This window comes from Melanostigma gelatinosum, assembly GCF_949748355.1.
Source record: "Melanostigma gelatinosum genome assembly, chromosome: 2".
Lineage (NCBI taxonomy): Eukaryota > Metazoa > Chordata > Actinopteri > Perciformes > Zoarcidae > Melanostigma > Melanostigma gelatinosum.
The window spans coordinates 25,584,382-25,610,684 of record NC_136635.1 but is presented as its reverse complement, the minus strand read 5'-3'; the positions used below and the strand labels follow the sequence as shown (position 1 = coordinate 25,610,684).

Sequence of the window (26,303 nt, the reverse complement as noted above, 5' to 3'; positions counted from 1 at the left end):
ATTTACCTGTGCATCCCTGAAATACATCTCATATTGTTGGAGCATCTGCCTGCTGACCATGCTTCCATGGTAGACAATGACATTGAGATTGGTCCAAGTATGGAACTCGCGCTCCCAGTTGGCAATAGTGGAGAGCGGAGCAATGATGAGGAATGGCCCTTTAATGCCCACACGAAGGATCTCCTCGAGGAATGTGATGGACTGGATGGTCTTTCCGAGGCCCATCTCGTCTGCCAGGATGCAGTTCCGTCTGACAGGTGGAAAGAAGAGTTAGAAGAGGAAGACGCGGGGACACAATCGGTGACATCTGTGTGAAAACTATATCATATCCCTGGGGTGTACTCCATACATAATGTGTGGGGATGTGGATTATTTTTAAGTCCGACTATGTTGCTGAATGAGATGTTATTTCTCCACAGCGTGTATTCAGCGGGATCATTTCTGGTGCTTGTAACCTTTGCACTGTTTCAAAGTAAACAAAATAAATGTGCAGTGGGATTAAAAAAAAAATGTTTTTTTTTTTTTTTTTTTAAAGTGGGTGGCGGAGATAAAGAAAAACAAGGAAAATGCAAAAATCCCATGACACGAAGAGAATAAACAGCAAACAAGGGAGGAGAAAACAACATCATCGGCAGTAATAACAGCCCCGAAGAGATGAGACACAACATAATGGCAATTGCAACTGCTGCGTGGTGTACTCCGGCAAACCATTTATTCAGCTGTCCAGTGGGTGGGGGTATTATGTCTTGATGCTAATTGCAACACTGGCCTCTTGAGCGGCTCTCTACTCTTGATGAATCTCTCTGCGTAGGCATACACAAACTCCTGCATGCTCACACAGAAAGCCGTTTCCCTGGGTTAATGCAAGCCGACTGACACTTCATACTCCAGATGTAATGTGCAGCACCTCTTTTTGTGATTGTGGGCAAAGAAAAGCAATTTTTGTTACAGCAATGTGCACCTCGACAGGAAATCTGACTCTCCTTAAAGGCCCAACCAAATAATGTGAATACAGCCAAATCACAGCATGGTCCACACAATAGGAAAAATGATTTATCATTCATTATCCAGTCCCAAAGCACCGGATTCCTCTTGAAATACACAATACCTACGTAAAAACCTCAGAATCAATCAATATAGTAGTTTTTAATAATCGGCATAGGATTACTGAGTTTACAAGCAAACAAAAAAAAGAGTTGCCATTTTGCTTGAGGTGTGAGGTATATCCTAAATCTACTATTTGTCTTTCCATTTGAAAAAGTGTGCGGAAGTTGTATGCACATACAAGAAACTGACCTGTTGTACCAGTTGAAGAGGAGCCAGTTTACTCCTTCTAGCTGGTAGTCCCTGAGGCTGTTGCCATTGATGTATTCCCTCGAATGTTCCCTCTTCTTCCACAGATTGGCTGGGGGCCGATCCTAAGTGACATATTGTAAATGGAGAGTTAAAATGAGGGTTTTGAAATCGATTCCACGTTTACATTTTAGATGTCGAATGAACGCAATGACAGACGAGGGGCAATCTTAGGAGAAGTGACAGCACTCAATGGTGTTTTTTAAAAGTAAGGCAAAGAGGGAAACGTGGCAAACGGTGGTGTGGTAGTGACGCCGGTTTTATTGTATATGCATGGCCGCAAGCATTTATGCATTGTTTCAATACTGGGAAGCAGTGCGACTCTCTCGGAGGAGACTATGACAAGAGTAAATATAACCTGAAAAACAATCCTGAAGGGACTGTTGAGTTAGAGCTTATCCAAGACAGTACAAATCACATGACAAATCTGTGTGACGTCTGGTTACAACACTATACTATAAATACAACCATGTGTTTCGCTTCATGGGGCACAGTCTACGATTTGCAGTTAAAAACACGTCCTTTTATCACCATCCCCTTCAAATTTTAGCTTTAATCTTAACGAGTGAATATCTTATTTTTTACAGCCCAAACGTCATTCACTGCTCTTGAAGTGACTGGCAGCAGGTGTTTCTGAGTCTCCTCGGTTTGTTCACCGAGGAGTGAACAAATTTACACACACACACACACACACACACACACACACACACACACAGGAATGTCGGCAGGCATAGCTTACCACCCTGTGCGAGTCTGGCTTGACTGCCTGCAGCTGCTCAAACTCTTCAATCTTGCTCTGTTCGACGTCATCCTTTAGCTCCCAGGTGCTGTCCTCATAAGGCAGCGAGCACCACTTCACCAGGTAGTACACCACCTCCTGCAGCAGCCAGAGGAGAATTAGCGCTGCAAAAGACTAGCGCGAGGCAAAGCTCTGCTTTCATAATATTAACAAAGGCTGCGAGGAAGCCCGTTAGGATGGCCTTGGGCCCTTCTGAGATACAAAGACATCACTAGAGTGGAGAATATAGTGGAAGAAAAAAACCCCCCCACAAAACCATAAAAGAGTAACGCATGTTCAGCCACGTACACACACACAGCGATTTAATTAATAAACGGAAGATGATTAACTTTACCTCTCCCGTGTCTTTGTCCTCACAATACGACACCTCCAGCACTCTGTCTACCTCTACATAGTCCGGGTTAAAGGGGTCCTCTTCCATCTGAGAGAGACACAAAGAAAGACAAGAGGGAAAAAAAGAGGGAGAATAAACCGAAATGCCCACTCACCATCTGGAATCTGAGACAAGTATCACTACTGCATCGAGTCAGCGAGTTAAGAGATTCAAATGTGTGCACACAGATGTGTCTGCCCACACAGACAAAACACAAAAAGTAAATTAAACATCCACACACACACATTCATATCCATGTACACTAAACACACGCCTGCTCATAACAAATGCCAAAATATGATTGTCCACATAATATAAAGACAGTACACGCTACAGAGAATGTCAACAGACAAAAACACAGCCGCACAGCCTTACATCTGCAAAGAAGAGCGCCCTCTGTGCTTGTTTCATCTTGAAACGTTTGATCTTCTGCTGAATCCTCTTGTCCTTCACCAGCTGCTGCTCCGTGGCCCACTCACAGTGTAGGTAGGAGCTGATACCCGCACACACACACACACACACACACACACACACACATTCAGGCTAAGGTGAGAAACCCTGAAAAACACCCTCTAAACAGCATCTGGGGCAACCGCTGAGGCCAGCAGGTGTGAACACAGACTGCAGATGTGGTCACAGGTTGTTTTTTTACTGAAATGCCGTTTAGAAAGTCGCTGACCTCCATTATGTTTGGTATATCAAATTTCTTGTGTGACAGTCATTTTAAAATCATTTTCATCGTTTGGATGAAAACTTAATCAACGCAATCTGGCTGATGACAGATTATCCGTCAGGTGAAAAGAAATAATTTCTCTGGGAGGCCGTGGTGGTAAACCTAATGTTCGATAATGCTCCTGAGTTCACCTAAGAGAAATGTAATCGCTGTTGCAGCATTTACATTGCAAGAGTGAAAGGTGACCCAGGATGCCTGAGACGCTTGTGTACTCATGTAAGCACATAGTTCTTATTCAGCATCTTTTCACAATGCCTTCAGTTTAGTTTTTAAAAATGTGTGTTAGAATTTAGGAAGTAGAACAATATTATCTGCAATGGCAACTATGAACAGACCACACACTTACTTATACAAGTATAATACACACAAATAATCACAACATATTTTTGAATATTTCTGTTATTGTTCATCGTGTTGTTCATAAAAACAGTTGCTAATTCAAACAAACTGCAAGTGAACTTACTAGTTTTTGTATTTTACAAAAAACTCCTCTCCTTCGACCACCACTCCTGGAGAGACCTGTAGAGAGGTTTAAAACAAGAGAACAATATACAATTACAGACTAACTTCCATCTCTTCTTTCACTTGCAGCTAATGGCTGTATTATGCCATATCATAAAGTCAATTTAGATTGATAAAATATACAAATAAAGATCTCAATATCCAACAAAATCACTAAAATGCAGGGAAAGAAAGGGCAGAACATCCCTACCTCATTCTTGGCGATACGAGAAGACATGATTTTGTCAACAACCGCAGCATCCTCTTCACTGGGATTCTCCTACAAATGCAGCGGACATGAAGGATTTAATGTCAAGTGTTACTTCATAGTTCCCCTCTGAGCAGAAAGTATTTGCATACGCCTCAGGACACTTCAGAATACAAAAACCACACACACACGTGCAATAACAACAATGCAAATAAAAACTGCACCGTCTGCACACAGTTGTGCTCTTCCTGAGGTGTCTACTCTTGTTTTTGTTCCTTATCTGAGCAGAAGACCTATGGTTAGAGGCTGCCATAAGTCCAACGGATTGTGAACCCCTTTGGCATATTTGTTGCACATGAATAAAACTGACTTGAGGGGCTAGAGTTCGCTACTCCGGCAGAGCAACTCAAGAAGTATCACTGATTTAGACGAGGAAAAGCAGGGTGGAACTTTGACGATATATTTGTAGAAAAGTGTTTTTCAGCAGAGCCATCGTCACATTAATCCCATCCGGATTTCCCTGTCGTTCTGTACATTTTTAAATGGGCACCGACTCGGCATTGTCCTCCAGTTTGTACAGGCCTACTGCAGGGGTCCTGGTTTGTACGTCAATGTGTTGCTGAGGAGAACAAGCTGCGCTGCGCTGCACTGGGCATGTTGTGCCGTTTCTCTTCCACCAAGTGTGTGCTTGTTTTTCCGGTAGACAAGTAAGTTCTTTTCAACAGTATTTAGTGCATCGTTGCCAGAAACACATTCTTTGCATGGATTGTTTGTTAGCCAACAAATACTTTAAATACAATTAATGATTCATCGGCAATGGAAGTAACGAGTCTCTCTCCGCACTCTCTTTTTCATGTTTTCTCAAAAATGAATACATTTAAACTCTACTTCTAAGCAACTGGGGGGTTGTAGGCAGAACTACTTACGACAAAGAGTTGAACAGCAGGCTGTTTGGATGCTCCAGTGTTGGCTTTCTTGGCCTTGACATTAACCTTAACCTCGTCATCAGACAACCTGGCCTCCAGCTCTTCAGCGTATTTCTTTCTCTTCACCTGCCGATTGGATCGCCTCTTCTAGGAACGCCAAGGAGGAAAAAAACACATTTACAATAGATTCAACTGATCTTGATCAGCTACTTCATACATCAACATCACCACTTTTATCAGTAATCTGACTTGTGCAGGTGGGGCAGGTTTGAGCAGATGTTCACGCCGCTAGAACAAATGATTATCTTGCACATGTACAGTGCACTCGTGCTTACTGGCCATTTACGCAACGTTATTCTCAGTGTGTGCTTGTCTCACCGTGTATCATAAAAAGCATCAATATCACTATTATACACGCGTATACCAATGAAGTCACAGAGATGCTCCGCGGTAAACCACACTGAAAAACCACACAGTAGCACACTGTTCCCTCAATCATGAGTCATGACTTATTTATTGTCAAGCCTCCGAGTTTGCAACAACGGCCAGACATCGTGGTTACTCCGGATACAACATTTACTCACGCAGGTTGTTAGATCTCCGACTGTCCCTGTGACATTGTTGATGCAATCAATAATTTTGATTCAACAGAGAACTCTAGCTATTCATATTCAATTTAAATGAAACAAGGAAGAAATTCTGATAACAGTATGCACTGAAAAACCCCACACGCAAAACAAGAGTGCTTTAAAATCCAGCTTCTTTCTAATTCTTCCCGTCAAGCCTTTATTAATGATCATATGCGTGGGCTGCTGTATTCCGCATCAATACATGAGCCCCCCCTGATGCTAATATGTAGTTAATTAGGAATAAATGCCACTGAGCCAAAGCTAATTAAGTGTGGAGTATAACATCCCCGTGGAGATATACCCTCACATCCCCAAACCCAAGCTGACCAGAAGCTGCAGAGTCAAACCTGCCACGACTAGAGTACTGAACCCCTGCGGTGGCCCATGCTTTTCCTTTCCTAGCTGTCAGCCACGGCACTTTGACTTCTTCCACAGGATCATCCTCAATGAGTCATCGTCGGACTGTATTCATCGAGGCCATGGGCGGTGTTTCATGAGAGTAATTACATTATAGGCAAGAGTCCGGATAGGAGGCAAAAGGGAAAGACGGAGGAGGTGGTGGGGCGGAGGAGGATACAAAGTCACATGTTGTCATCCCCACTCATTCAGACATGTCACTCTTAACATGGCAGATATCTATAAAAGGTTAAAAAGGAAGAAGAAAACCTCGGTGCTGCACGGTAGCTGGCACTGTCGCCTCACAGCAAGAGAGGCCCAGGTTCGATCCCGGGCTGGGCGGCACTTCTGTGTGAGGTTTGCATGTTATCCCCATAGCAGAGCGGGTTCTCTCGTGGAAAATAGAATCTGGATTTTAAATAAAAAAAACTATGTGATCCCTTAATTTAGCTAAGTGTTGTCAAACAAACATGACATCCCTGGAGGATTTTAATTTCACTGGCGGCTGTGGCAACTGCGTTTCCTTTTAAATGAAAACTTCAGTTAAATTTAGGTGCGTGCACGTCAGGGTGCTGTTGATCTAGATCAGGGATTCCCAAAGTGGGGTGCGCGAGCTGCCTCTAGGGGGTGCGCGAGAGGAAAAGTGTAATGGCGGTCTGATGGTGTAATAATATTAAATATTAAAAAAAAATGTAATTTTAATTTAAAAACTGTCAGGTGGGACATCTGAAGCTATCAGTCGTAAAAGAGGAGAGGGACAGAGAGAGAGAGAGGAATCGGAGGCGAGGGGAACGGAGAGATGCGTGGGGAGAGACCGGGAGAAGAAATCGAGTCAGAGGAAGATGAGACGGAGGAAGGAGGAAGGGATTGCACAGACAAATCGGGAGCACATCGGCCCATCGCGGAGTCAAGGTGAAAAAGAGGAAACGAGAGTGAGCATCAGACTGGGAAAAAAAAAGAGGAAATATGATGAAAAGTATCTGTGTCTGGGCTTCACTTGGATTGGCAACGCAGATTCCCCAAAGCCACAGTGCGTGGTGTGCAGTGAGGTTCTGGCTAACAGTCTGAAGCTCTTATTTACGTCGCCACCTGAACACCAAGCATGCCAGTGCAAGTCAAAAGCCCCTTACATTCTTTATATCGAAATTGGAGGAGTTACAAAACAGCCAAAAACAACTGCAGTCTCATTCATGTGTTGGGTCTATAAATGACGCACTACGGGCTTCATATCTGGTTACAGAAGAGCGAGAAAGGGGCTACCGCACACAATCGCCGAAGACGTGTGCTTGCCAGCTGCCAGAGAGATGGTGGAATGTATGATTGGGGAGAAAGAAGCAAACGAGTTGGACATGATCCCGGTGTCCAACAACACTGTGTCGCGCCGCATCGATGCTTTGTCCGAAGACATCCTGGCTACATTAGTCGCTCATTAATTGTAAATGAAATGTGATAATCTGCCTCTGAGCCTGTGCGTGTGTGATCGCATCCGTATTGCTCTTTAAAAGTGACACGTTGTGTCACTGAAAGTTATTGAAACTTTGTTGCAGTGTTTCAGGGCGTTTTCACACCTTCAGTTCGTTTGCGTTGTTGCAGTTGCTCCTTTGTTCGGTTTGTGTTCACACTGCAACATTTAACAGCGGACTAAATCTTGTAAACAAATGCCACGCGCGAGCAAACTGTTCTCTCATTGGTCCGATTCTTATGCGGCTATGAAGGCTTAAAAGGCTCTGTTGCTTCTTTTTTTTTTTTTTTATTAAGGGGGGGGGGGGGGTGCGCGAACCTGGTCGGGATGTAGAAGGGGGTGCGCGGCCTAAAAAGTTTGGGAACCGCTGATCTAGATAATGCCGAGTTGATGATGTCTCCGTCATATCTCCGTCATCAGCACGGATAAGCGAGCGTACTTGAGATAGCCACCCACTGCATGACCCCCAGGTGAACCACAGAGTCAATCCACCAAGGCTCGAGCCCAGTCTGTGAAGCCTTCCTCTGGGCTCGGCAGCCGTGTCAACAGCCAGACCGAGGACGCCGCTTCACTCAACGCCTTGTACCGGGATGGAAAAAGATCGGGAATTTCCATATGTTTTCTTTTAGCAGAGGTGTGACAACACGTGTATTAACGTCACAACCTCAACTGAATAAGGCGGGGAAGTAAAACAGTCAAATGAAGGCAATTCACTGAAGAGTGTCGTCTCACAGTTTAAGACTGTCAGTTTGCGAGTGTGTGTAAATGCTGGATCTTACGGAGTCATCTTTAGCAGAGTGTCGAGTGGGGGGGTCATCATCGGACTCCTCTGAAGACTCCGGCTTTCGCTTCTTCTTCTTCTTCCCAATCTTGATCACAATTTTCCTGTGGGGAGGAAAAGCACACCATGAATACGACTGATGAGATGATAGCTGAAGTAATGAAACCACGTTGATACAGTAACGTTAAAGGTTGTTAACGGGAGTCATGACAATGCCCAGAGGTGACTCGAGATCATCTGCACAGGCGGTCTTTAGGTGTTTGATCTGTGTAATGAAACCAATTCCATGTATAATTAATGTCTAGCAACATTTAACATGTGTTTAAGAATCTCACAAATGGCGGCAGTGTTCATATCAACATTTCTAAAAATTAATCTGACAATGATAAAAAATATCTTCAACTGCTCGGGAGAAGGACCGTCTTTAATGAGTGTCGTCATACAGACGTTAAAAAGAGACCATGGCAGACGAACCAATAAGCAGCACGTTGAAGATTGAAAAACATTTTTCATTTCATTGCAGGCTGCACACGCATAGCCCCCTGCAGGTTTGCACCAGTATGCAAGATGGAGTGAATGAAAATAATCCATAGATTGGCATCTGCAGCACTGCGGCCCATAAACAATACATGCAGCGGTAGCTTATATTCTTTAAGAATCTCTCACTGCACGGCTGTCAGCATGCAATTTTAGACATACATACATACACTAACCGCGAAGGGAAACGCGCACACATTTGCCTTGAGGGCTTTCTGCCAGAAAGTAGGTTTGTTGTATTCACCTAAGATTATTTCTGGCAGAAAGGAAAACTTCACCCATGTGCGGGACCAGCTGAAGTATGGTAGGAAACGCGTACATGTATTAACATCCTCACCGCGGCAGCTGCTGCCAGAGTTTATGGAGAGAGGAATTGCTCCCACCTAGTCCACGGATTCAATATCATTTGATCATAATTAGGCAAATATGTTCCCCTTTAAGCTAAAATTGCTAAGTTTGTGAGTGTTGCAATTCTCAGCATGGCCTAATGTACAACTGTAGTACCGAGACAGACTGCTGGGATGATATCAGGAGCCCAGATAGCAGCAGATTGCACAATGAATAGAGAAAGCTTATACTTTTTGCCAGAGCTTCATCCTCAACGCTCTCTTCCACACACAGTCGCATATTATTTCTGTGACCTTTCCCCATACATTCTCTCACCACATATGCACACGCTTCCTATCTTGGCGCCTCTCCACATGTATTATCTCATGGAAGCCACGGGCGCCAAAACCCGGGCTTGGTGTGATTGGGGGTGCTATCACACTGACACGCAACGGCATCTTCACTCTCTCACTCTCGGTTTCATAAACATTACAAAACCTCACTTCGAAGGCAAACACGCTCTGTGCTCCGCACACTGTTGCATGAGCAGGTATGCCTCTCGTGAGAAGGACGTCCCAGTAGGACTCGTTCACACGAGATTACATCAGGGACTCGTATCGAGTGTGAACAAAAAGATTCCCACGCTTGCCAATATCTTCAATTGTTAGCAAACATTCATTCTGTTGGACAGCAAGTGGCCCCACTAGACAGGAGGAGGTCCTGTAAGGAACAGGAAGCCAACCTGGTAAGACCGCATATCAGATTGTTCAACAAGTCAACCATTTAAAAGAGACACTTTTTTTTATTTTTTTATTCCATGTATTTAGATGCAGCATGTCCACAGACTCTCTGAGAGGGCTGCTTGCATCATGGTTTACCCTCCATCATAGACCGTCACCATCTGGTGACATCTGCACATGTCAAAGAAAGTGTGTGAAGATACAACAAGTAATCACCACAATGACACAACAGACATCCACTAAACTGCATTTTCAGTAATACAGAACAGTGAGCTGTAATCAAAACAAATAGAAAACCTTTGTTATATCCAGCAGTTGTCGAACTTTAACATCGCTTTTCAACTCAGCTGACTGTGGTGTCAGTTGGCAAGAGATGGAGACTTTAAGGCAGAGACAAACGCTCACGCACACACACACACACCTATTCTTGTGTGAAACAGCAGATTCTTCCAGCCGTCCCTGCCTCCTCGAGATGATATTGCATTTCACAAATCCTCTCGACAATGACACTTTATGGTTGCCATGCAACATGCCCTTGGGAGTGCATTTGGCAATGTTCATGACGTCACTTCCTGTGAAAAACAACACCAGCACATGTCCACCGACACTATGAATGGTTGTGAAATGTGCCAAGTCAGAGAGACACGATGAAAAATAAATAACCAGCTGTGCCACCTAGAAGCGTTGTTCTTCGTCCACCCCTTCAAAGCAGACTGGGATACGGGCCGAGCAGAATACCAGCGTCGCCTCAGCAGCTAAAAGCATCTCTCTGATCCTCATATGGAAAAGCTCAACTGTGAAACGCGATACTGGAGGGCTGTGAAGTCATCGATTGAGCCCGAACAGACACAACGTGGATGGTGAGGTGGCTCCTGGGTACTGCCACGTACTGTACAGTATATGTGAGCCAGGGCTGCAATTAACACTTATATCCATTTTCAGATTAATCAGACGATGATTTTCTCGATTACTCAATTATGAGTTTGGTCCATAAAATGTGAGAAAATGGTGAAAAGTTTCCCAAAGCCCAAGATGACATCCTCAAAAGTCTTGTTTTGTCCACAATTAAACGTTTTCAGTTTACGGTCACAGAGTAAAGAAAACAGAAACTATTCATATTAAAAGAGCTGGAGACAGAGAATTATGACTTTTCTTGAAAGATTACTCAGATTACAGATTATCCAATTACTTTCAATCAATTAATGGTTGCAGCTCTTCTATAAGCATGGCAGAGCTTAATATGATGAAAAGTATTCCACACACACACACGTGTCACATCTTAGTGGTTACAGCCTGTTCCACCCTGCTGTGGCAGATACACAGGACCACCCAGGGGTTTACTAGCGGCTAATGCACACGCTCCCTTCGCCCAGATGGCCTCGCCACAAGGTGAAATATATTTTGTCAAATGACAGGAAGGACTTTAAAATTAACATCGTACATAGAAAAAGAGGACTGAAAGCAGTCAGTTCTCCTCTTCGAGGTCAGAGTCGAGTCTCCTTGATGTGAAGAACTGGCTATCGAGCTTTTGCACACGCAGTTCAAATTCCATAGAAACCGTACCGGCTAACCTTGAATTATAAGAGAAGGATCGCTATGTGACGGTTAGAAGGCTAACACTGACAAGCTTAAGAAATGCAATGGAGAACTTGACATAATAACCAGAGTTTGATTTAAAATATTTCATATATTGCAGAATGCTGCCGATACAGCATGAGATGAAGCTCGAGTCTGATTTATTTATTTGAGGTCTATTTGCAGAAGGGGTCTCCTCTTACAGTGCTACATGTAGTTAAGACGGAACTCGTGGTCAACCGAATGAACACATGAAACCTCACTCTCAGACCATCTGACTGTAACAGTCAGAGTGAGTTTAAAAACTATGTCCACATATCTAAGCACAGTATACACCCAAGGCTGATTCTGGACTGACACGTTCAAGGCCTCAAATGTTGAGTGTGATCTGCCGTGCACAACAGTGTGGAGTATATTCAACCTGGTCTTCTCAACAGGCTGGATATTTTATGCAAGCCTGCTTTGAAAACTGCTTGTGGTACATCAAGGCACATCCAGGGAGCTTTGCGACAACTGCCTCGTTTCTTTTATAAAAGAATAACAACATAAAAAGAATAGAATTGTTACCAGCCGAGCATTTGTTGTTAGAGAAAGCAATGCAGAGACAGTGTTGGAATAAACATGGTATAAAAAGATTCATTTAGAATGTAAAAAAAGTTTGAAATATACAGTCAACTGCTTAGTATTTGGATTATGAAAAAGGCTGTCTATAGTTGTTTTTTGTGATAATTACTTTAGGACGCAATGAAATTTCTTCTCTATAATTAAAACAGTAAACAACACGAGGAGATGGTGACAGCACTCCGGCATGTGTGGGAAGCTGCCCTTGATTTATGTTTAGTCATTTTGATGCCAAAAATGAAAAACATTTCACTTTGAAATCCATTTACATGTTCATTTTCTGTACAATATTTGACATGCCATTATTTGAATTATTTTATCAGTTAAACAGTCTTGACACAGACACAAATCGCTGTCAATCATGGAGGTCTTTAGTCCATGAGCACCACTCAGCACCACCTGGTTTCATAAACATGGTGCTGGCTGCCCTTAATACGAGTTTACTGGCGGAGAGGAAAGTGATTTATTTGCCTCCCCACCAGGATTTATAGAGGCCGTCCTCCAGACATAATCTTGCATCTCTAATTAGACTACAGCTGCCCCCGATCTGACATTACGGAGCGATCCCCGGTGATAGGCTACAGCTAGCTTCCTCAGAGTGATGGGCTAGTTGCTGTCGGGGGCTTGCTTTGCTCCCATCCTCCTATTGTGCCAAATAACCTCCATGACTCATCCCCCCCAGTGTTGTCCTGCCCTACTTGGCATGCCGCCACTGGGTGTGTGTGTGTGTGTGTGAGGATTTTAATATAATCAAGATATAATGGTGCTACGCAGACCTACAACATGGCAGCATCTAAGAAACCTTCCTCGCCTTTAAGTGCGTCTACCTCAGAAATTCTGATTGTGTGTGTGACAGAGAACTCTTTTAAAACTACCGTTAAGCGTGGTGTGTGTCTCATCCTGAGGGGCTTATTGAGACAGTAGTGCTGGTCCTCAATAGGAAATCCCCCCCCCCCCCTCTTATGAATGAAGGGCTATAATTTCAGTGCGTTAGAGCACACAACTGGAAGCAGTAGTAACAGCACCATCAAGCCTCTCAAAAGACAAATACTGTATCAGCACAGTGCACATGGCCACACAGGGGATTTCTGCTTTAATCAGCAGACATTATAAAAAATGCGCAACGCTCTCTCTCTCTCACACACACACACACACACACACACACACACACACACACACACACACACACACACACACACACACACACACACACACACACACACACACACACACACACACACACACACACACACACACACACACACGTGTATACTTATGACGTCGTTCAACTCAAGGACTAACGCAGACCCACAACATGTTTGTATATCACACACATATACACCCTGCGAGGGATTACCCAGGAAAACACTCAATTAAAAATAACAGCTTTTGCCCTTCCTAATGAAAAAGTGAAGGGAAAAAGAGATTAGACGGCTAGCAGGCAAGCTGTGAAATATGAACGGCTATATGCTGCTGCATACACGCTACACTTAAACCTCCATTTTCTATCATGTAATTGATCTCACAAGCACCATTTTGTTTGATATGTCCTTGCTATCCTGCTGCTTTGTTGTATCAGCATATTTAGAACATGCCCGCTCACAGGAAACGTATGCACGGCTTTGAGCAAGCTGGAAGAACCACATTTATATTCGGAATGCAAAAGGAGGAGGGGGGGGGGGGGGGGGAGAGAGAAACAAAAAAAAAGGGAATGAGCGGGAAAGTGCTTTCATCTGATGATTATGGGAGCTTATTTTTCAGCAGGTAGGCTGCCTGGAGAAGCAAATTCCAGCACGGACAGAGCTGTGATCATTCAAGCCTGGCCTGTTAAATAACCTGTGCCTCACCCGAGGGTAGAGTTAGTAAATAGGTTGATGCACATATGTAACTATTACAGGAGGCCACACATCTGAAATCTACCAGTGCCTTTGTTTGAATTAAAAAGTAAAATTAAATGCTGAAATGCTAAAATGTAGAGCAGCATCTCTACTGAAAATGAATCTCTCCTCTCAGCTAGATGCAGTGATGAAGGCCCTGTGGTCACCCTCCCAAAAAGCTGAGGTGATATTTGCACGAAACCTTTACTACCATAGATACACGCGCAGCATGATGAATTTCAGTTTCTCTTTCAATGAAAAGAGGCCATTAAATATTAAATGGGAGAGTCAAATGACACGTGGAAAACCCACTTAACTCTTATTCTTAAGATGCAATACAAACAGAGCCACACCACCTGTGCTTCTTTAACCATGTCAAAATGTCTGCTTTTATGTACAGAACAATAGAACCACTTTTGAAACAAATCCTGTAAATGAGTGAAATTCTTTAACAGATTAGTGATTCTCCGGGGCTTTGTCCCCATCCGACAGCAAAGCACAGGAGCGTCTATGTTTTCATTCGTTTTAAAGGCTTTTGGATCTTACAGCCTATGTTGAAGCTTTGATAAAAAACAAAAAAATAAAAGGCCCAGTCCAGATTAAATGAGAGAGAATGTTAATAACAATAAATAAATCCCATTTAGAGCAGTTTCAATTCCACAGTAGCTGACTTTTATTAGTTATCCGTTGAGACTTTGGTAATGGAAACTTCTGACGTGGTTGTATTTTCCTCCGATCAGGAGCCGACTTGATGTTAGAGCACTTCAATCGACACATTTCTCTTGGATACGTGTCATGTTGCTCGTCCACCTGCCACGGCGGCTGGTGCGTCCATATTTCAATCAGCTGCTTTCATTTATGTTTCTCATCAGTCAGACAGATTTTCCATGTGATGATACGACCCCCCCCCACCCAAACCCTGCTTAAAGAAGAGTCACACACACTGCACACAAACTACACACACACGACCCGTTACCTGAAGCTTTCTGAACACAGAGCGGAGGCTGAAGTAATGACTTTAGCAGGTCAGTACGTTCTGCAGCCATGCTGCATTAATATTTCATGGGGAGATCCTGGGTGGTGCATGCACACGATCAGGACTCTCCTCCAGTATGAATCTCTCAAAACTACCCCCCAACGTCGCCGTGTGTAGACACACATCCCGGCCTCACCTGTGCAGATGAGCAAACACCGGCATCACTAGAATTTGGTGGTTCAAACCAAATACAGACGGGTACAAGGCAGTCCCAAAAGAGTGCGTGCACTGAAAGCACTCCATACGAAGTATAATCAAGTCATCTGGTGTTCAGGCCAATACGGAAGTCTATATGTTTCAGTTGATCACTGTCTGTCTGCTCATGATTCAAGTGGACCTGCCTGCGTTATTGTCCTTTAAAAGGCAGAATGAGTGTTCTCGGTTGCGGCTTGTAAACACCACATCCAAAGTTGGCACCTCCTCCCCGGCTCAACGGGGATTGAGATGCTCGCCAGCGGTTGAAAGCCAACCCAAGATTTACTCTTCACTATTGGAACAAGCTTTGTCCACTTGGTGTTTCACCTCGCTACGTTACTGCGCTGGGTCCGCGTTTTAAAAAAAGTTCATCTTGGACACGCAACGTCGCAGAATGAATAGAAAAGAGTCAATACAGGCGGAGAGCTAGGTGTCTGCAGATACAGACACACATCTAGTGGGTCATAGGTGATGATTGACAGGGATTATTTTTGTACTCGTCTATACGTTGTTTTTCTAGAAAAATCCTACTCATCGTGCCTTTAAGGAACGCAATACAAGTTTATCTTCATGTTTTTATAACGGATCATTTCTAATAAAAGAGGAAAAGGACATTCCGGTTCTGCAAGTGTATTTTTTCCACATCAAGAGTCAAATGACTCTTTATTACTGAGGCCTCAAGCTTCATCATTAAGGGCAGCTCTTTAGAAAAGCTCTACTACGAGCATTTACCAGCTGTGAATCTTTACACCTCGGACGAAATATTCACACACTCCCACAAGCCTCTTCTCATATACAGAGTTATACGTCAGTGCCACATTGAGAAACAAAGCTATCAAACATGTATATGAGGTCATCAGTGTATAAAAGATTCTGAGAGATTATAAACTAGTCTGTCATCTGACCAGACTGAATAAGCAGAAGAAGAAATAAGAAGAATAGGAACTTGACATTTCAAAATGGCTGAAAAGCATGACGTAATGAACACTATGTACTAGGGCTGGGCGATATGGCCTAAAAAAAAAATCTCCGATTTTTTTACAAAAAATCCGATTCACGATTTAAATCGATTTTTTTCCCCCAAAATTTTTTGCAGATGACAGAAGCTGTTGAAAACAATTTTTTCTTTTATTTTGTGATGATTTTCCCAAGTAGGTTGATAAAAATAAAGTGCAAACAAAACCTGAACATTGTAGAAAGGTGCCTGTAGTATACAAAAAGTATTTGGTCACTCTTTTGTTTGCCTGAATCATTTAAATATAAAATTAAATTAAACATAACATTAAATGGCATTAAATAGTAGCCTTCCATTGTAAACAACTGTGCAAATGTAACTTTTTACAGTAAGCTTTTCTAACTGAATACACTGATACAAACACAGCATGAAATAAAATGTATATGACCCTTTAACATTCACATTTTCAAAAGTGCAACATCTGATCTAACATCAACATAACATATTTTGCACAGTAAATAAGTGCATGTAAACAAAATCAAGTGCATTCACAACATAACCAACAGTATTAAACAGTAGTGCATGTTTTTTTCTAAATATTTTTTTGCCAGGAAGACAAGCCTGTCTACTACCTCTGGCTTCAGGCATGCACGGTGGCATGTAACAATGCCCCCCCCACACACTGAAAAGCCTCTCAGAGGGGGCACTTGTAGCTGGCACAGAGAGGTATTTCTTTGCTAAAGTACTTAGCCTTGGAAAGTTAAGTTGGTGACGCTTCCACCAGTCAAGTGGATCGGTGTCTGGGTCAACCTGCTGGACCCACAGGTCAGTTGTTGCGGAGTAGAATGACATCCCCTCCAGCTCCGCAGAGATCCTTTGGCGTGTACTATTGTACAGCCGAGGCAAGGCAACGTCAGAAAAATGTTTACGGCTTGGTAGCACGTACCTGGGGTCCAAAGCTTTGAGACGGTGAATAAACCCCGGCTTTTCCACGGTGTATATGGGCACCATATTTGCGATATACATCGCGACTGCATCCGTGATGGCTTTCCACCGGGCACTCTTCTTCTCATGCGGAGTACAGTTGGTGAATGTCTCCAAAATGCTGGGTTGTTGTTGTGAGGTGGCGGCGGCGGCGGCCAGCAGTGAAGCTGCTGGCCGCCATTGTTTTAGTTTGTAAACAATGCGCGCGCACTCTACTACGGGAACCCAACGGGGGGGAGGGGTGGGGGCGATTTTCTCGATTTTCAATAAAACACATCGCCTTAAAGCACACATTCGAATTAATCGATTAAATCGATTTATCGCCCAGCCCTACTATGTACAAAAGGTTGAGACGATATTTGGCTCCATAAGCAGGTTATGCTGCATGCACCCTAATCTGATGCGTTCCCTGCATGTAGGCCAAGTATGGTCACACGTAATAAAAATGGGTTACACAGCTCGTTACCTTGTAACAACAAGGGCCATTATCGGGAACACATTTGAATGACAGAATGCAGTGGTCAACTGCCCTTTAAGGCTGCATTTGGTTAAAAGCTGAGCTTCGTCTGCATGACTGCAAGGTGGTATGGTAGGGGGGGGGGGGGGGGAAGGATTTGGGTGTGCAGAGTGAAGCTACCTGAACTCGAGTGTTTTGTCTCAAAGTTAAATGACATGATGAAGCAGAGCTTTTACTTTGATTCTTTGTGATTTATGATGAGTGTGTTCAGTGATGCCACCAGAGCAACAAATAGCTAAGACGTCCGAGTCACTGTCAGCAACACTCGGCATGTACAGCCAACTGAAACTGAAAAGATGGAACTGTATCACTAGGACCGATTCCTCCATCGCCTCACCATCAGCGCTGCCACAACTTTCTCATTATCACACACGCCACGCAAAAACCCCATCGTCTGCAACAGCTTTTCTCCCTCCGCCGAGCTCATCTGATTATTAATCATCAGAGCTGCCAGCCAGATATCATTGTTGACCATTGTCAGTCACTTTCAGCGGCGCAATCTGACATTACCCTGTCCAAACATTTCCCCCCCCCCCCCCCTTTTTTCCTTCAGCTTGCTGCCTCCCCTCACATCTGCACCAGCTGATATTTCAATAGCTTGTGCTGGGTGTGGCTTGTAGCTACACTCTGCTTATAGCAGTTAAACAGGGGGATGGGAGGCAGATCACGGTATCTATACATCTGCGCTACTTTCCTGAATATACTCGGCAGCACTGTCACATGTAAATGCAGCCTTTGTTTGCTCCTCCCATGCTGATGACTGAGCCCGGTTTATTGTTACGGCGGGCTGTAAATTCTGTTGAACTTCGAGCTTCCATCTTGGCAAACACGGGCAGAAAAATGCACGCTAGTAAAACCACGTACCAGCAAAAACAGCCGGTACACAAGCAGTTTGAATCAGTACAAAATAGGCAACAACAGCACAGGCAGCAGGTGTGAGTGATCAATCCAAACGTAGTGAAATGTATGCAACGTTTAATATGGGCATCCTCGTAACAATGTGATTTAATTACGAAGTAGCATTGCTTAGATTCTCAGCTCAACCCCAACAGGCTCCAGCTTGTACTCTGAAAGAGATTGATTTTACATTAATAGTGTAGTTCAAATGTTATTTATGGTGCCATCAATAGATGATGTGGACAGAGATGGCTTAGCAATTCAGCAGCTTGCCAGATATAAGTGAACAGCAGCAAATTTGGCCTCTTAAGATAAAACATTTAAAAAGACCAACGTCATGCCGTCTTACGTCACCAAAGACCTCAAATGTCCCCTCAGGTCTTTAGAGTCAGGTTTTGTTTACCCACTGCTGTGGAATTTGTCACTTCTTCATTCAGGCTCATCCATTGCTGCAGTGGTTTAGGCTGTGTAAAGGGAAATTCTACAAATGCGTTGGGTAGGACCTGACAAAATCTCTACTGACAGGACTATTGAGTGATGGTGCATTTCAGTGTATTGCCGGCTGTGTCTACATACCCGATCTTTGCCTTCCTATTGGGTTTGGAGGAGGGTACAATACAGGCCTTCCTACAGGCCTTCTCTTTCAGCCGTGCCTTGCCATTTCCTTTGTGCTCGCGGTTACGGTGCTTGTGCTGCGAGGAAGAGCTGGGGAAACTCTCCGGACTCATCACTCTGGGGATGTTCTTCTCCCCGCGCTGGCGGGCCTTAGCAATAGCCTCCGATATTATCCTATTGGCCTTTTCCTGCTTGTCCAGTGTAGCTGCCTCCATCTGATGATGTGTCCTCCGTGGCGTCCTCTTCTCCGATGAGGAGCTGGATGAGGATGAAGACGATGAGGAAGAGGAGGACGACGATGAGCTGCTCTTCACTGGGGGACTGAGGACCCGTACCTGGCTACCGGGACCATTAGCGGTCTTTCGAGGCTGAGGAAAGGGGGAGAGAAATAAAAAAAGGCGATTCGAATTATGATCCATCTTTGAGGCAAATATTACAGGCATGACGTCATCTATTGTGGATGACACAAACCCAGACGCCGAGCTATATGTGCCATAGAAGGAACGAGTTGCACTGCTTTGAAGCAGGGCTGAGTGACTGGAGCTGATGTAGCACAAAGACAAGGTTTAGCAAAGTCTCTCACAAAAAAGACCAAAGATTTTGCAGCCAATCAGCTGCTACAGGTGCAAGTCCTCAACCACCTAATTGTTACGCATTTCTCCACATACAGAGGTTTTATAGCCCAGTATCACAAATAACATTTGAGTCACAAAGTAAACGTACAACAAGTAATGACAGTAGAATAAAAGCCGTAACCAATGAGGTTGCTCTTTATGGCTGATGTGTATGAACGTACGAGGTCGTTATAGAGTCACACAGCTCAGCTAACAGGTGAGTAATACAAGCAAACCTTTACAGAAAGTGGTGCAACTATCGCTCATTGAGAAAAACAACTGTTTCGACTGTGTGCACCTCTCAGACAGCAGAGCTTGTCGATGGCCCCATCTCGGGGGGGGGGGGGGGGGGGGGGGGGGGGGTTGGACCCGTCTCGCTCTACATGACGCTCACTTCCAACTCCCAGCCCTCCGATGTAATTCTACCAGCACACCTTCAGCACGAGATGGGCCGGTGCTTCCCCCAAAGAATTCAGCCAGATCAGGTTGGAGGAGAAAACGCGTGAGATGAAAACTCTCTCCGAGCCCGACACAAATGAAATTGTGTTCGGTGGAGTATGCTATTGAAAAGGGCAGCGTAAACACTGGCTCAGTGTGGCAGGTTACAGTGATCCGTACAGACGTAAATTACCCAGCCTGGCTGATACATGATAATATGTGAATCATAGATAGTGTGACTGCGGTTATGCTACACAAGCGTCTTGTGGTGGGCCTTGAGCCCAGCGGAGAGGAAACCCATAAATGGATGACCTAATCTAAAAATGTGCGGATGTCTACATGGCCCAGGCACGGCCCGGTTGCTTTTTTTTTTTTTTTTCTCACTGCTAGCTAAATAAAGAGAATTAGCTTGAACCTCACCAACAAAGTGGGGGGAGGGAAGTTGAATAACTAGCATTTCATTTGGAAGGGGGGAAAACACACACACACACACACACACACAAGAGCTGCATTATGATTTTCACGTGTGCAACGCTGCCGAGGCCATTAGGAAGAAATTTACTGGATCATGCTGGAATGTTCTCATTCAAGTTTGTTTTAAAAAAATGAACAAAAAGAGAGGGGGGAGGGGTTGAAAGTAACACTCAAGAGCAGAACAACATGAGGGCACATGAAAGAAGCAGCAAGAGGAAGAAAATATAGGAAAACAGGCTTCCATCAGAGAGACGGAGAGAGAGAGAAAAGATAAAAATGCACCAAAACTGGGAGCACTGCAGCTGTGTAATACATCTATAAATAACTGAAATTACAGCCTGCCAGCACTGCAGTGATTTCAATCTCTCTAGCAGCACGTAGTCCCGGGAAATCGGCGGGGACCATTACAGCCCATGAAAAAAAAGCTAGAGTAAGCTCCATTTGGGCCGGCCAGCTTTCTCTCGCTCTCACCCCCCCCCCCCCCACTTCCACATGTAGTGCGCTCTCTGGTGAGTGACAGGTTCAACTCATGGAGGACACGCATACGCATACGCATACGCATGCATGCAGACACATCACACACAGATCACACACTGTACACAAACTACAGCAGCTCGGAGAGAGGGTGGGAAAGAGACGAATGGAATGGATAGAAAGTGGGGGTGGGGAGCAGACAGCACTGTAAATCCAGTGTGCCTTGATAAGGTCTAGCACAGTAAAGGCAAATGAGTATGGAGGGGAGAAAAATAAAGCAGCAATGAGTTCAAGATGGCGGCAGTGCAGCATGAGCCAGTAGCAGAGGAGGTTGTTCAGTTCCTGCCGGCCCCTCCTCCTCCTCCTCCTCCTCCTCCTCCTCCCCCCTCCCAGCTCTCAGAGCCGCTCACTTACCCTTCCTCTTGGCCTCTTCACTGTAGACATGGTTGGGTTTTTTTCTTCCTCTTTCCTCCCCCTCTCCAACCGGCTGACAAAAGCCTTGCCCTTTCGCCGGGTTTTTACCCTCTCCGTTGCTCGCTCACACTTTCTCTCACAAACACACACTCTTCCCCTTTCAACAGTCGTTTTTCTCTCACTCTTCCTTGAGCTGAGAGTCCCCCCCCCCTCCCCCTCTCCTAGTTTGCCTCCCCTCCTCCTCCCCGGTCAGCTCTTCTTCTCCTCAGGCAGTGCGAGAGCTCTGGAGCCGTTCGTCTCCTCCTCCCCCAGCGGGCAGGGCTCAAGAGGAGCGCATGGGAGCTCTCTCTCTCTCTCTCTCTCTCACCCTCGTTTGTCTCTTCACAGGGTGATGAGGGAGCAGCGCTGTGGGCGGTAGAGGAGGTGCGTGGCAGTCCAGGAAGCTCTCATTCTGCTGCTGCGTGCTGCTTCGCCGTCGTCCGGCTTCACCCAAGTCTCCCTCGCTCTCTCTCCGTGCCTGTGTGTCAGAGTTGCCTTCCCCTGGCTCCTCTCTCCTCCCCTCTCATTGATTCCTCTTTCCGCCTGCCTTTCGTACGCGCTCTCTATGCCTCCCTGAGACTCTGAGCCCTCGTCCCTCTTATTTCTCGTTCTCTCTTGCGCTTTCCGCTTTGCCGTTTCCCTTTTTGCGCCTCTCGTGTCCTTCACCGGCCAGGATAAGGTAGGTTACTCCTTTTATTACACACAAAAGGGCTTTTGTGTCAGCTTGCTTGCTTGTTTGGTCGGTTGTTTTTTCCTCCTTCTTTCCCCCCCCACTTGTCTGTTTCCTCGTTCTCCCTCGCTGCCCTCACCTCTCCCTGGCTGGGGCGTGTGTTGTGGGCTCGACACTCTGGCAGGCAGAGCGGCGGAAAATGAAAGCACAAAGCAGCAAAATGCATCAGCATGAATATTAGAGATGTCGTTAAAACCCAGACTCGTTTTTCTCTCTCTCTCTCTCTCGCTCTCACTCACACACTCCCTCTCTCTCTTTGTAAGGAAGTAGGCCAGCAGATGGTGCTAGCAGTTATTACATTAACTTTCACAACTTAACCCCCAAAGTACTGGATTTCGCCCACACCACAGATTGTCAACATTGTGGCTTTTTTTAGTCCCCATGTAAGTTAGTGCCAATGACACGCCGATTTATTTATGGAACAGCATACAGAAACTCTAGATGAACAAACGGAAGCAACAAATTCCCCCAAAGGATGAAAATGCATTCTTAATACAGACTGCACACACAAATGCAACCACTAAAAAAATGAACACAGTATAAAGCAGACATCATACTCCCCAACCAAACCAGGAACATGCAGCCTACACCGCACTGCGTCTCCAGTGGTGAGGTCAAGGCCTGGTCACCCTGCTATGACTCTTAGGGGGGGGGGAAATGAATCCAAGAGGGGAAACTGGGGTGTGTCCAAGACATGCAGCTCTTCCTGAGCGCCAGAACAGATCTAGGAGGAGCAAGCCAGCCTTTCAGGGGACTCCTGACAGTGTGATGCAGGGGCCATGTGCACCGGCAGGCACATGGTGTTGGGAACTACGCAGAGACGCACGGCGGGCCCAAAGCCAGGTACAGTGCACACAGCACTACTGGGTCAGGCCTGAGTTGCTGACAGATAACCTTGTCAGCGTTTAAATCTTTATTTACCGAGATCAGCTGAACAGGCGTCTTTCCCGGCCAACACCCTGTTCCCTTTCCATGCAGCTGCACGCATTGAGACATGCGTGCTACCGGGACTACCGGCCCCCGTACCTGGAGCTAGGAAGAGGTCTGCCTGTTCACACCACATCTTTGAAACACCATCTACAAACAGGTTAAGGTTACGAGGCTATTGACTCAAGACGTCAAGTCCAATCTTAAAAACAAATACATCTCGTCACATATGGACGACAAGAGCCTGTCTTCAAGGTAGGTACTTAGATGTGATTTTTTTTTGTCTAATAAAAACATTTTGTATTTTTCTCTGACCAATATTGTTGCATTCTGATCCCGCTCAGCCGATTGCAAACTACACTACTTTGCTGTGATTTTGTGATTTTATTAAAGTATGGTGTGAAATATGTGGGCAAGCAGCACAATATGGCTTTACATTACATGTTGAACCTAAATAAAGTTATATGCAACTGACCAACTGGAATGGTGTGGACAGCCTTATTTAAAGTGTGTACGTGTGAGTCAATGTTTGTGCGAGTAGAGAGGGGGGGAGGTTATAAGATCGGTGAGGAAGTTCTCTTGCTATATCTGTGGTTTTACGGCTTTATATCTCCTTTAGAGACGGAGAGGACTGCTGTGTGTGCAAAAACAAATGGCTGTCATTTCCAAGCGTTTGCAGCAGCAGCAGCAGCAGGCATCAAATCCAGCTGTCATGCCAGGCCTTGGAGTTTGGACTTTACATCAGACCACACACTTACCGAAAGCAGCGCAATAGTGTCCTATCCAAGCTAAACAAATCCACGGTCAGATAATGCCCCCCCCCCCCCCCCCAGACCACAGCACCAGGGGGGTCAGCTTTGACTACAAACACATCAAACGGCAATGGGTGTTAACTCAAATACAGCAGAATGGCCTTTCCACTGTAAAGGTGGAAAAATGACAGTCTGAATCACATATCACTGAAAACACAGAAATAAAGTGGCTGTTAGTGGTGACAAAACATTTGTCCTTAAGGGAACAGGTTTGCCTGAACAGCCATGTACGCGTGTCAAAACGAAAAGCAAAGAGAGGAAAAGATAAATAACAGTCAACACACGCTTCAACGGTCACATGGCGTGAAGCCACTGCTCCTCGGCCACCAAACAGTTAATATGCAAACAAGGCTGGCAGCTCTGTGATAGGAGGAGTGGCTTCCTTTAGTACAGATGAGGGAGGGGAGTAGAGGAAGGGGAGCCGCGGAAAGGAAGCGAGTGGAACAAAATATGCGTGTGTGTGCGCGCGTGTGTGTGTGTCGAGAGAGGTAGGATGGCTGCAGTGGCACAGGTATCTGTCTCTGAACACTCCATTACTTCCTCATCAAAGAGCCTGCATTAGTGCGCCACTGCGCTCATTTCTCGCCTGTGCCACCGTGAGAGTCTCCGCTAACCTAACTCACCATTAGGGAAATGAGGGGTGAGAGCTAGCAATGAAGTGAAAATGACAAGATGGCTCGCACCCACTGGTGCTTCAGAGTACAGCCCGCTGCTATACTCTCACACAGAGAGGAAAGCCATCGCCAACTGGAATGTAATGTCACTCAGTGGTAATAGCAACATTATCCATGGTGCACCGAATGACAAAACAAAAAAAGGCCTTTTGATCCATTGTGCACTTATTCTGCTGTCGGCACTTTAAAAACACAACTAGGTTTGAACTACATAATGCTGCTTGCACTGGCTAATAAGCCTGCCGTAGTGTCTTTGAGCAAGCCATCAAATCCACACAAAAGCACGCATACTGTCATTTTCTGTTAAGCCGATAATATTTCAGCTCAAATTGTCCAGCAAACACCTCATTTTCCATTATGTGCAAAATGTAAGTATATATTTTTGGCTCCCAGAATGCAGCATTCATGCACAGTTTTTCAGATTTCGCTAATGAGCTGTTAATTGGTGAATGCTATGCTGTTTTGCAGCAGACTCTAAGGTGTTGGATGTCAAACCATTAAAAATCAGTGCCCTCTTCTACAACATTACCACAAAATATCATAGGTACCATAAAAAAAAAAACAATGCCTGATGACCTCACTTTTCACACTTCAGCATAGGGCTGGGCGATATGGCCTAAAAATAAAATCTCCGATTTTTTTACAAAAAATCCGATTCACGATTTAAATCGATTTTTTCCCCCACAAATTTTTGCAGATGACAGAAGCTGTTGAAAACAATTTTTTATTTTATTTTGTGATGATTTTCCCTCGTAGGTTGATAAAAATAAAGTGCAAACAAAACCTGAACATTGTAGAAAGGTGCCTGTAGTATACAAAAAGTATTTGGTCACTCTTTTGTTTGCCTGAATCATTTAAATATAAAATTAAATTAAAGATAACATTAAATGGCATTAAATAGTAGCCTTCCATTGTAAACAACTGTGCAAATGTAACTTTTGACAGTAAGCTTTTCTAACTGAATACACTGATACAAACACAGCATGAAATAAAATGTATGTGACCCTTTACCATTCACATTTTCAAAAGTCCAACATCTGATCTAACATCAACATAACATATTGTGCACAGTAAATAAGTGCATGTAAACAAAATCAAGTGCATTCACAACATAACCAACAGTATTAAACAGTAGTGCATGTTTTTTCTAAATATTTTTTGCCAGGAAGACAGCGTCGCTTGTGCTCCCGCGGTCCTGCTCCCTCATCAGGGCGCAACACTTCTCCCACTCGGCGGCATGCCTCTGTTTGAGGCTGTTTGTTGTGTGTCAGATGACACGAACCCGAACCATTTCCAGACCACCGAAGACACATTCTTCCCTCTCTTAAGAACGAGAGCTTCACTGCTGGCCGCCATTGTTTTCGTTTGTAAACAATGCGCGCGCACTCAACTACGGGAACCCAACGGGGGGAGGGGTGGGGGCGATTTTCTCGATTTTCAATAAAACACATCGCCTTAAAGCACACATTCGAATTAATCGATTAAATCGATTTATCGCCCAGCCCTACTTCAGCAGTACATTTCTCAGTGCTGTTGCCCGTTTACTAAGAATGCCTCACCCATCACCAGATCTCATACCTTTGGCTTCGCTAATGATAAATAGATGGCACTGTTACGTCTAGGTGCAAAAAGATTAGGCCCCGCTAAAGCAGCCACGCTCAAGTGTGACA

General features: G+C 44.7%; 1 protein-coding gene across 4 annotated transcripts in view; it reads right to left on the bottom strand.

The window, feature by feature from the left end:
• The window catches only part of chd9 (chromodomain helicase DNA binding protein 9), a 62,578-nt gene that overhangs the window by 20,840 nt on the left and 15,435 nt on the right, over window positions 1-26,303 (bottom strand). For 3 of the 4 annotated variants that reach the window (XM_079292125.1, XM_079292126.1, XM_079292127.1), the window contains exons 3-12: window positions 18,999-19,405; window positions 8,160-8,265; window positions 4,894-5,040; window positions 3,971-4,039; window positions 3,722-3,777; window positions 2,901-3,018; window positions 2,487-2,573; window positions 2,093-2,230; window positions 1,297-1,418; window positions 7-250 (exon numbers count right to left, since the gene is read on the bottom strand). In XM_079292125.1, coding sequence (XP_079148251.1) covers window positions 7-250; window positions 1,297-1,418; window positions 2,093-2,230; window positions 2,487-2,573; window positions 2,901-3,018; window positions 3,722-3,777; window positions 3,971-4,039; window positions 4,894-5,040; window positions 8,160-8,265; window positions 18,999-19,405 — 1,494 coding nt within the window. Of the gene's footprint in view, window positions 1-6; window positions 251-1,296; window positions 1,419-2,092; window positions 2,231-2,486; window positions 2,574-2,900; window positions 3,019-3,721; window positions 3,778-3,970; window positions 4,040-4,893; window positions 5,041-8,159; window positions 8,266-18,998; window positions 19,406-21,451; window positions 21,622-26,303 lie in introns of those variants that run through there. The other variant, XM_079292128.1, reaches the window with a different exon arrangement.